This window comes from Cucumis melo, chromosome 8 (assembly GCF_025177605.1).
Source record: "Cucumis melo cultivar AY chromosome 8, USDA_Cmelo_AY_1.0, whole genome shotgun sequence".
NCBI lineage: Eukaryota > Viridiplantae > Streptophyta > Magnoliopsida > Cucurbitales > Cucurbitaceae > Cucumis > Cucumis melo.
The window spans coordinates 434,124-446,104 of NC_066864.1; the positions used below are offsets into that span (position 1 = coordinate 434,124).

Here is an 11,981-nt window from a genome sequence, read left to right on the forward strand (position 1 = left end):
TTATAATTTTTCATATATGATTGTCGACGTTAGCATATATAATTCAACTAATCAATGCATATATTTTTCTTTTTGTTAATATAGTTAGAACAACTTGAATAAGGATGAGATGCATAATACATACAATTTATTGGTTGACTTTTTAAAAAAATATATATAATAAGATTTTTTTTTTTTTTAAAACTAGGATGTAATAATCATAACCTTTTAACTTTAGTACATATTAATTACTATTGAAACGAATTAATATCTCATTTTGATTGTTTTTAGTTGGTATTTGATATTAGAGAGCATATACATGTTAATTGGCATTATATTCATCATAAAGAAATTAAACTTTTTTAAGAAACGACATTTACGAGGATGTTAATTTTAATTTCTATGGAAGTTGTATGTATATGGCATATTAAATTAAAGTAGATATATAGTATTGTAGTATTGTGAAGATAATGAAACAAAGTTATTAAGGTATGTATATGTATTAAAGAAATTAAAGGTTCGAGTAAAAGAAGAAAATTGGAGAGATCATTTTCAAAGGGGTGGCTTTTAGGTTGGAAATGGTTAGATGGATTGGAGTCAAAAGTAAGGTGCTTGGAAGGGACCCCACCTTTACATCATATACTAAAAATTCCACAAAATATCTCCATTGACAAATAATAATCTATTTTTTGCTTATGAAACTTCCTTTCCTACTCATTGAATAAACCCCAGTTTATGGTATGCATGTCATGCACCATGATCATGATTATGATAATAATAATAACAATAATAATAATAATAAAGATTACTATAAAACAAACACACAACAAATTTCTCGACTTAAATCTTAATAATAAAAATAAATAACCATAAAATATATGGGACATTTTAAAGTTGAAATGTAAAAACTAAAACGTATCCCTCTTTAAAAGTTCAATAACTAAAATAAACCAAAGTTATATGATTAAGATAAACATTTTAAAAATATAAACAATAAAATATTGAACAAAAACTAAACATATCGAAAATGAAACGTTGCGACAGTACAAGAAACAGGGCTGACCCAAGAATTATGGAGCCCATGATAGGTAGTTTGACAAAGCAGATGGGCTTAAGTCTATTGGATCTTTGTTTGGGCCACATTGTAAATGGATCAAATTATTTAGGGCTGTTTTGTTTTAAATGATATATTTTTAAAATTTAATTCCAATTCAATTTTTTTTTAAACGAGTAGATAATTTATACGTCACATTTTTTAAAAAAAGGAAAAAGTAGAATATTAAATTTGAAACATCAGATTGCTTGAAGTTGAAAAAGAAAAAGGAGAGAGAAAAAGAAAAGTAAGGAAAATAGTAGAAAGGAAGCAATAAAAGAAGTTAAGAAAAAAAAAATGATGGTCAACTATTAATCTCGAGTTAAATAAAGAAAGTGCAAAAAATGTAATACGACCGTTGCCTTTCAATCCTCCCTCGATACTACACAACGGACGCTCAAAACAAACACAAATTTCAAATTTCAAATTTTCAAAAACTAAAGCCATAAAGAGAAAGCTGCCACCTTTCTTCCATTTTCATTCTCGAACTTGGAGCTAACCCACCTTTCTTCTCCGCCAAATTCTCTGTTCCTTTGGCTCCACCTTCACTGTCCCAACCTCCTTCTTCCATTTCTCATGTTGGTTTCTTCGACAATGGAACTGAGGATGTTGTCGTGAGGTTTTTACTTGGCTGTTTCTCCAACGGAACCATTCTTGTCCTTTTTTTTCTTTTTTTTTTTTTTGTTTTCCTTAAGGTTTATACAGAATGAAGGAGGATAACCCATTAGAAATCAGAGGGAAACCATCTAGGTTTGCTGATCAAAATCAAAATCCCAAGTGTTTAAATCAGAATAATGCCAAAGGAAGTAGTGGGAATGGTTCAAAATTGAGGGCTGCTTCTTCATGGGGTTCTCACATTGTCAAAGGTTTCTCCACAGACAAGAGAGCTAAAACTCAGAGCAATCTTCAACCCAAGAAAGCACCACCACTTGGGAATTCGGACTTGGTTAATCAGAAGGAGAAGTTTGTTCCTTCCCATTCTCGGATCAAGCGTTCGATCATTGGGGATTTAGCATGTTCGGCTAATCCCGCTCAAGTTCATCCACAGTCTTATCAGACCCACCGCAGACAATCATCTCGGGATTTGTTCGTTGAGCTCGACCAACTCAGAAGTTTGCTAAATGAATCTAAGCAGAGAGAATTTGAACTTCAGAATGAACTTGCAGAACTTAAGCGGAATACTAGAAATTATGAACTAGAAAGGGAACTCGAGGAAAAGAAAGTTGAACTAGACAGTCTTGCTAAAAAAGTTAGTGTATTGGAAGAAGATAGAAGAGCCCTGTCTGAGCAGTTAGTAACTCTATCATCGGTTTCTGAGAAGCAAGAAGAGCAACAGACTGCGCCAGGTAATGTAGAGGTGGAAGTTGTTGAGTTGAGACGCTTGAATAAGGAACTTCAGCTTCAGAAGAGGAACCTCGCTTGCAGGCTTTCTTCAGTGGAGTCTGAACTAGCTTGTCTAGCAAAGAATAATTCTGAGGTAACATTAAATCATGTACTAGAGTCTTTGTGTTGAATGATAAATATTTTTAAAAATATTTATGAAATATTCCCCACTAACTAAGGTTTACCTTTGTCGTCGCTACCCAGAGCGAAGCTGTAGCAAAGGTCAAAGCAGAGGTATCTTTGCTAAGACATACAAATGAGGATTTGTGCAAGCAAGTGGAAGGTCTGCAGATGAGCAGATTGAATGAGGTTGAGGAACTTGCATACCTTAGGTGGGTCAATTCCTGTTTAAGGAGTGAGCTTCGAAATTCTTGTCCCTCGGCGAATTCTGGTAGCCCATCCAGCCCTCAGCCAGTTGAGAGAAGTAGTGAACCAGTTTGTTCATTATCCAGCCAAAAGGAGTACATGGAGTATAGTAGTGCAAAGAGAATAAATCTAATTAAGAAGTTGAAGAAATGGCCTATTACTGACGAGGACTTGTCTAATTTAGATTGTTCTGATAACACTCTTTTAGACAAAAAATGGGTTGACACGGAGGAAGGAAGAAGCCCCAGAAGAAGACACTCCATTAGTGGAGCCAAATGCTGGCCTGAAGAATTGGAGCCAAACAAGAGAAGGCAATCCGATGGCTTTATGTGTGCAAAAGAGATGGAAAAAGATGTAGATCCTCTTTCTTCTCAGAAATATGATTTGGGTGTGATTCAAAGGCCTCATGTTTTGGGAAATTTCCATGAAACTAACAGGAATTTTGCCTCTTTGGATGTGGAGAAACGAGCATTGCGTATACCAAATCCTCCTCCAAGGCCTTCTTGCTCAATTTCTAGTGAACCTAAAGAAGAAAACAGAGCTCAGGTTCCGCCACCTCTGCCGCCACCTCCTCCGCCCCCTCCTCTTCCTAAGTTTGCGGTGAGGAGCGCCACGGGAATGGTACAGAGAGCTCCGCAAGTTGTTGAATTCTATCATTCACTTATGAAGAGAGATTCTAGAAAAGATTCTTCTAATGGAGCCATATGCAATGTTCCAGATGTTTCAAATGTCCGGAGCAGCATGATTGGGGAAATTGAGAATCGTTCGTCTCATTTGCTTGCTGTAAGCTATCGGTTATATTATATTCCATTCTGATTGTAATTTTATAATCAGAAAATAATGGTACTCCATACTTGTGCAGATAAAGGCAGACATAGAGACCCAGGGAGAGTTTGTAAATTCACTGATAAGAGAGGTCAACAATGCAGTTTATCTAAAGATAGAAGATATTGTGGAATTTGTGAAGTGGCTTGACGATGAACTTTGCTTTCTGGTATTCCTTAAATTCTCTGAATCTTGGTGCATTTGATTGAAACGTTATAGAAAAGAATTGAACTTAGAAGAGATGCCAGTAAATTAATATTCTCAATTTCTATGTAGAGTTGAATGAGTTGATATTTCTTTGATAATCATATGAAGGTGTTACCCTGCATAATGAATTGATCATTTTGTTGAAGAGTTTAGTATTTTGCTGATGATTAATATTCTCAAAGGTTGATGAAAGGGCAGTCTTGAAGCACTTTGATTGGCCAGAGAGAAAGGCTGACACCTTGCGAGAAGCAGCCTTTGGATACAGAGATCTAAAGAAATTGGAGTGTGAAATCTCAGCCTACAAAGATGATCCCAGATTACCGTGTGACATTGCTCTAAAAAAAATGGTTGCTTTGTCAGAGAAGTAAGGATCTAAAGCCTCTCGCATCTGTCCTTTTTTTTTTTTTTTTTTGTATTCTTTGAAATCAATGATGATAAACAATGTTTATATGGAATCAGGATGGAACGTAGTAGTTATAACCTTCTCCGGATGAGAGAATCATTGATGAGAAATTGCAAAGAGTTCCAAATTCCCACAGATTGGATGCTTGACAGTGGAATCATAAGCAAGGTAAAAGTTCTTAAGATATCACATCCTCAGGATAAGCAGTTTGAAGAGTCAATAAGATGTGTTGTTATTGCTGGATAATTTCTGAATAACAGCAATCTATGATGTATTAACTCTATGTTGTAGATAAAGTTGGGTTCGGTGAAGTTGGCAAAAATGTACATGAAGAGAGTAGCAACGGAACTTCAATCAAAGGCTTCATCGGAGAAAGATCCCGCAATGGATTACATGCTTCTTCAAGGAGTGAGATTTGCCTTTAGAATTCATCAGGTACCAATTGGTTAATAAGCTTTCGTTCACTGCATTTTTCTTCAGGAAAACACAAGGATTATTGCTGAATGTGTGTGTGTGTGTTTATTTTTTTCTTTTGCCTTTCACGGCTACAGTTTGCAGGAGGGTTCGATGCTGAAACAATGCATGCATTTGAGGATCTGCGAAACTTGGCCAACCTACTGAACAAAAAGTGAAAGTTACAATACAGGACAAAGCAAATGGAAATCAGTTGGTTTAGGTTTACTAACTCGGTAAGCAGCTAGCTACCATGCTGGCAATACGTATATTTTTTTTTCCTTCATGGGAAAGTTTTTTGGAATTGCAACTTAGGGCTGTGAGCTGCTGGGGAAGCGAGAGCTTAAGTGAAATATATTTTTGTCATCTGCCATCCTTCCTCCTCTCTTCATGATCGAGCAAGCTCTTCCAAAGCACAGGCAGGTCCTACAGAAAGAGTTGTGTCAAACTGCGGGGGGGCGGGGCTGAGGATCGTTTTAATAGATATTAATGTAAATTGTGTGTTAAACTGAAATCAAACGTCTTTGTGGAATGAGAGTTTCCTTAGATAATGAAATTTTTTTCTCCGGTTGGCCTTCATTTCTGAGTTTCTAAAATAAGATTGCTGAGAGGGAGGGCTTGTTTTTATATGTGTTCAATAAGAAAACAGCAGGCTTCTATTTTCTATTTAAGAAATGTATCACAGGTTGTGTAACTTGTAAAAGTTCAGATAATTTGAAATCACAAATCGGAGATAAAATTATTTTTCATACGACATTATCCTCAATTATTCTAAAATTAAGGAACGTCACTGTTACAAAAAAACTCTTTTTTTTTTTTTTTTTTTTTTTGATAAAGTTGGATTGTTAAATTGTTACCAAATAAGTTAAAAGAGACCAACAAAGTGTCCAATAATTGTTCCGTTTTTAATAATTTAATCATTTAATTTAGTGATTTTCTAATTTGTTATTGGTTTATTTAGAAAAAGGAATCTAATTACTTAACATAAATTTCTAATATATGGACAAAATTGTTACCAATTTAAATAAAATAACTAAATTATTATAAAATAAAGTTTAAGAATTAAATTGAAACTACATTAACTAAATCTTTATAAACAAAAAAAAATATATATATATGTTTCAACGTAAAGATTTAGATAATATGAAATCACAAATACCAAATAGAATGATTTTCAAACTACATCACCCTCCATTATTCTAAAGTTAACGGATAACAAAGCATTTCTTTTCAATGGAGGAAATGAAAGCAATTTAAAATAGGAAAAACCTTGGTGCAACAATATATTGTGCACCCCTGCTGCCCCCAATTCTATTTTCTGTTTAATACAAAATGTTCTTAAGTTGTGATTGTATGTCTCGTTAAAATTAATTGAAATCACAAATCACGGATATAAGGATTAATTTTCAAATCACATCACCTTTATTTATTCGAAAAGCAAAGGTAATCCCTTTTTCTTTTTCAGATAAAAATCTAAACAAGCTCGTAATATCTATCTGCACATACTTACTTCTCCTGATATTTTTCAAAAAAAAAAAAAAATCCAAAAACAAGTCGAGAAAACAAACACATCTGAGAGAGTGAGACAACCTTTATGTAATTTTCTTAAAAAGATGGACAATCTGTAACCAAAAAGATCATTAAACAAAGCAAATTAAAGAAAAGAAAGGAATTGAAAGATCCAATAAATGACGAGTAAGGAGAGTGGATTTGGATGATTGATGAAATCTAAAGCAGTGGAGAAAAAGGGAAATATGAAATGACCGGAAGATTTGACATACAGAAAAGACCTAACATTGCCTGTATTTAAAATATTTACCCCATCTTGGGCGCCTAACTACAAAAGAGGCAGACAAACCAGCCACTCTGCCAAACCCATAACCAATTAAGCAACAAATATTAAACACAATGAAGTCTCCACTTCACCACCCTACCTAGTCTGTTTCTTTCTAGTTCTACTTCTACAATTATGCTCTCTTTAATTAAGTTTTTGCTAACTTCTGGCTTGTAGCCCACCTCCGCCTCTTTACAATTATAACCCAACTCTTTTCAAAATCCTCTTTTGTGTGCACATGATGATTTGGTAATTTCTGATGCTTTTGCAGAAGAAAAGACTAATGTCTGGTACTATATATAGTACTACTACCTGTGTGTGTGTGTGTCAATATATATTAAAAAACACGTACCACATTCATAGCTATAGACTATAGCATGTGTTGTTATAACTCCACTCTCTTCAATTCAATTCAATTCAATTCAAGTCATCTTCATATCTATTCCTATTAGGAAACCAACTATTTGATTACTACTTATCTTCGTATCACAGATTACAGAAGACCATATGCATTAACATACAGATAAAACGTAAGGAATGTGATTGGAATTCGCTTAAAAGAAAAACTAGGGTTTGGGAAAAATGGAATTGGATTGGAAAATAGGGAATGAACAGTAAAGTGAGTTTAGAAATTGAAGTGATGTGACCTGTAATTGGGGATTTTAGGCGAAATTTTGGAGCCATTCCCATTCCCATCGCATCGAAATGGCAGGGAAAGCTTAGTAGTCACATCCATCAGGATCCCACACGGCAGAGGAAAAATTTAGATCTCACCGGCGAAAAATGGTGCTTTTTATGGCTTGTTCTGTCCCGATTCACGAATCTCCCCCCCCTTCCATGCATTTTTCCATCTCCAACTCCTCTTTTCCATCTGCTTCTGCTGCAATTCTGTTTTTCCCGGAATTCCTCTTTACAATATCTCCATCTCCTCCATCGCCCACACCACACCACATTACCGCATCAATTTACTTCCGATAGCTGTTTTTGCATATGTTAATAGAATCTTATATCATAACACTAAATCATAACAAGCTTTAAATTTGGTAATTTGTTAGACATTGGAAAATGAATTAACTAAACCGTTAATGTGATTGTTTTCTAGCTAATCAAAATTCATATAATCGAATGATCATTGATAACAAATATAAGAGAAATAATACTTGAATTGGAAGTTGAAGAAATCGAGATAAGGTACTAGAGAGTGAGAGCCATGAAACGTAGAAAAGTAAAAGTAAAAGTATATATTGAAAAACAAAAAGTTGTGTGATTTGAAATATAGATTAATAAGGAATCTGAGTGAATGCTTTTTTTTCTTTTTCCTTTTAAAAGATCATCATATATTATATAGTCATATCAATAAAACATATTACTAATATTGATAAACATCGAAAATATTTGATTGAAGTTTGTCCACCTTTATATAACTAATAGCCAGATTACTCTGACCATCTATTAATATTATTATCCACATTGAACTAACAGATACACAAATGTCAAAATCACATTCTTTTAAAAATAGAACATGCAAAACCAACAGTATCCTAAGCACGTATTCTTTTTCTTTTTCTTTTTCTTTTTTTTTTATTTAGAAAAAATAACATTAACAAAGAAATAATAAAAACGAAACATAAAACGATGAGCGAAATGATTCCATGTTTGTGGATTTAAAGATATATATATATATATATATATATATATGTATATTATAACAAAATTGTAGAAATTATTGGAGAGAAGATAGCAAGTGGAGGAATAATTTATAAATAAAACAAAAAATGTATCTACCGATTATAAAACACATATTTCATTTGAAAGTTGGAATTGTTGATTTTATAGCATAGTGGAAATTTTTGATTTTGATTAAATTAATAAAGTTTACAAAAAGCAAAAAAGAATGTATTTTGTTATTATTTGGTTTATAATATATATAATATTATAATTAAGGTAATTATTATAATATTTAAGGAAAAGAGGTAGAAAGAAGGAAGAAAAAGGGAAATTAGGAAATGACGTTTCGAAACGATATTGGAACTGTCAATGACTTGTGGTTGCTTGACGTGGTTGTGTTTTTCCATAGGTCCTCACTCTCTGTCCCCTCTCCCCCCCCCCCCCCCCCCAAAACGCTCTCTCTTTCTTCTCCATTATTTATTTCTTTATTTACGCTTTTCTATTTCTTCTTAACTCCTTCACTTCTGTTCCCACTCCCATTCTCAATCTCTTTCCCTATTTTCATTATTTATCGATCATGTTGGCCATGGAAGCCGCCTCCTCCGCCGTCACCAGTTACACCTCCGCCTCCACCACCTCCGACAACCACCTCCACTATCCTCTCTTGCTCCCCGCACCACCATCTCCTCCCACACCTGCTCTCAGCAGGTACTTTAATTTTATTTCATCCCATTATTAATCTCATCATTTTCATCTCTCTCAATTTTAAAATCATCCGAGTTTACTTGCCTCAATTTCAACAAATTTATTGATATTTAAGAAATGGAATATTTATTTAAGAACTGCTAGTTTAAACTTATCCGTTTCAGCTAGAGATAAGTAAAAACAATAGAATGGCAGAGTTGTTTAGTATTGAATAATAATACCATATTTCATTCCAAAATTAATCTATAAGAATATGAGTAGTTCACTTATTTTAAAACAAATGTAAAAAGTTGTTATGTATATATAAAGTTTTATAGTTGGAAAAGAAATTGCGTAGGAGGAGCATGCACTCATAATAACAATTTTTTAAAAAGAAGGAAATTAGAGTAGTAGATGAGTTGAGTCGACTACGCTACCCGTTAACGCAGGTACGAATCACAAAAGCGGCGAGACTGGAACACGTTCGGGCAGTACCTAAAGAACCACCGCCCACCACTGACGCTATCCCGTTGTAGCGGGGCTCATATTCTGGAGTTCCTCCGCTACCTGGACCAGTTCGGTAAGACGAAGGTCCACACCTCCAGCTGTCCCTTCTTCGGTCACCCACAACCCCCTGCTCCCTGCCCCTGCCCTCTCCGCCAGGCCTGGGGCAGCCTCGACGCCCTCATCGGCCGCCTCCGCGCAGCTTTCGAGGAGAACGGCGGCCAACCTGAGACCAACCCCTTCGGGACACGAGCCGTGAGGCTGTATTTAAGGGAAGTTAGAGAGTCGCAGGCGAAAGCCAGAGGAATTGCTTACGAGAAAAAGAAGAGGAAGAAATCCGCCATGGCTTCGCTAAAGATCAACCACCACCAACCCATGCCTTCCTAATTTTCATTCTAATAAGCTATGTATTATTAATCCATTAATCTTAATCTCTCCCTTTGATTAATTGGGGAAACCCACTGTATCAAAATTTAGTATATATAGTTTAGTATTTTGTTTAATTACCCCCTTCCCAGTTCCCATTTCCCAGTTCCAACCCCTTGTTTACATATTTATCGTTATTGATTAGACAATTTTCAACTTCATGCTCGTATACTTCCTTTCATTTTCATTTCATCGCTATATTAATTCTTAAATTTTTATCGAAATTTGTTTATCAATTTAGATGGATATGCATATCACATTTAAGTTTTAAGTTCAACCAATTGGAATTGAGAGTATATGGTATTGGTAATTAAGAACATACCAAATTGGAAGTCGATAAAAGAAAAATAAATGAAGGTTTGCTGATTTCTCGAACACCATGAAATGTAAAAAGTGAAAAAATGATAAGACAAATAAATATTAAATCGTTGTCTCATCGCCTAATTTGAATGCTCACTATTTTCCTTTTTAGTTACCATTATCCATTTAATGAAAAAAACAATGTGTTTCAGTGTGGTGTTCACTAGATTCTTAACAAGATAACTTACGAGTCTGTTTTGATTGAGAGAATAATAATAATAATAATAATAATAATAATAATAATAATAATAATAATAATAATAATAATAATAATAATAATAATAATAATAATAATAATAATAATAATAATAATAATAATAATAATAATAATGGATCGCCAATTAAATAAATTTTGAAATTTAGTTCTATAAATAAAATGAGAGAATTAAGTAAGGAAAATGTGAAGTCAGGTGGGCGATTGTCCTCCAAGTCTTTGCAATTATTTTAAAAACTATATTGTAAATTAAAAGAGATGGGTATGAGGCCACACCATTATCCTTTTCTTTACATAATATATATTAATATTTAGTCAATAGCTAAAGGTGAAAAGAAAATTAAAATATAGTTATAATGGTTTCCATAATTATAAGTTGAAAGAGAAAATCCCACTTAGATCGATATATCAAGTTTCTTCCCAAGCTATGTGTGTCACTTAACTTGTAGACATTTTATTACAACCACAAGCTAAAGCATTCATCCAGTTTTTAACCCTACATATTATATTATATTATATTATATTATATTATATTATATTATATTATATTATATTATATTATTGCTTTTAATTATATCATTTTTGTTTCCAAAGTTTGCGGTGGAGGTTCCATCAAATATTGCATTTTCTTCTTCATCCTTCATTATATTGTTTTATTATATAGTTCTGTATTTCCACCACTTCCCTCTCCTACCCTTTATATATTACATATTCCTTATATTATCTTTATTACTATATTATATTCTAAATTATGTCCTTTGATGAAAGTTTGAACATTCTTAGGTCACCTACCTTCAGAGAGTTGTGATAATATTTAAAGGTGCACTTTGAAAACCTAATCAATTTCATTGGAATTAAGTGAGATAAAAATAGATTAGCAACGATAATGAGATAATTAATATGATTTTGATAAACAAGACGTTGAAATTGATTGTCAATATAAGTTTAACTCTACCGTAAACAACATGAATTCTTGAAGTGTGAAGTTTAAATTTTTATTATCACGGAGACTAAAAAGATAGTAGAGTTGATTTTTTATTATTGAAGTTTATAAAATTTTGCAAACTTACTTAATGGTCTATTTTGTATATAAAATATATTTGTTGGTATGAAACTTGATTTTTATAACATCATTATTGGTTAAAAGTAGTAGATAAATGAGTAGAATTTGAATTTAGAATAAAGCATAACGATACTTATATAATTTACAAATTTAAATATGTGAAATTAAAAATTTGATAACCATAGTCTAAAATTTAGAAATATGATTTATTTCTTTACAAAGAGATAAATAAATTTTAATTTGTATGATTATGGATGTAGACTAATTATATGGAAGCAAGAGGAGGGGTACAGTTTCCCCCTTTTTGTTGATGTATGAATTTTGGGTATGGAAGAAGTGAAGTTGTGAAATAGGAAAACAAGACTATAAGATAAAATAAATGGCATATATATATATATATATATATATATATATATATATATATATATTTGTGAGGTCCCAATTTTAGGGATTTTAATTATTTACACATACAATCATTGCCTTAGAAGAAAATAGACATTAATGATTGTCCTATCTTTA

The 11,981-nt window shown here is 32.9% G+C and overlaps 2 protein-coding genes and 1 long non-coding RNA gene across 3 annotated transcripts; 2 read left to right on the forward strand and 1 right to left on the reverse strand.

Moving 5' to 3' along the window:
• Positions 1–1,562: 1,562 nt before the first annotated feature.
• On the forward strand, positions 1,563–5,288 carry LOC103484287 (protein CHUP1, chloroplastic-like). The gene is made up of 7 exons (XM_008441286.3): positions 1,563–2,549; positions 2,660–3,604; positions 3,684–3,815; positions 4,036–4,217; positions 4,313–4,424; positions 4,548–4,691; positions 4,808–5,288. The coding sequence occupies exons 1-7, from the start codon at positions 1,779–1,781 to the stop codon at positions 4,886–4,888; spliced, it is 2,367 nt and encodes a 788-aa protein (XP_008439508.1). The 5' UTR covers positions 1,563–1,778; the 3' UTR covers positions 4,889–5,288.
• LOC107990448 (uncharacterized) lies at positions 4,457–7,769 on the reverse strand. The gene is made up of 2 exons (XR_001761998.2): positions 7,704–7,769; positions 4,457–7,521 (listed from the first exon to the last, which is right to left on the reverse strand). It is a non-coding gene; the product is annotated as an uncharacterized LOC107990448 (long non-coding RNA).
• Positions 7,770–8,607: 838 nt separating this feature from the next.
• On the forward strand, positions 8,608–9,981 carry LOC103484288 (protein LIGHT-DEPENDENT SHORT HYPOCOTYLS 4-like). The gene is made up of 2 exons (XM_008441287.3): positions 8,608–8,919; positions 9,345–9,981. The coding sequence occupies exons 1-2, from the start codon at positions 8,789–8,791 to the stop codon at positions 9,784–9,786; spliced, it is 573 nt and encodes a 190-aa protein (XP_008439509.1). The 5' UTR covers positions 8,608–8,788; the 3' UTR covers positions 9,787–9,981.
• The last annotated feature ends 2,000 nt before the right edge of the window (positions 9,982–11,981 follow it).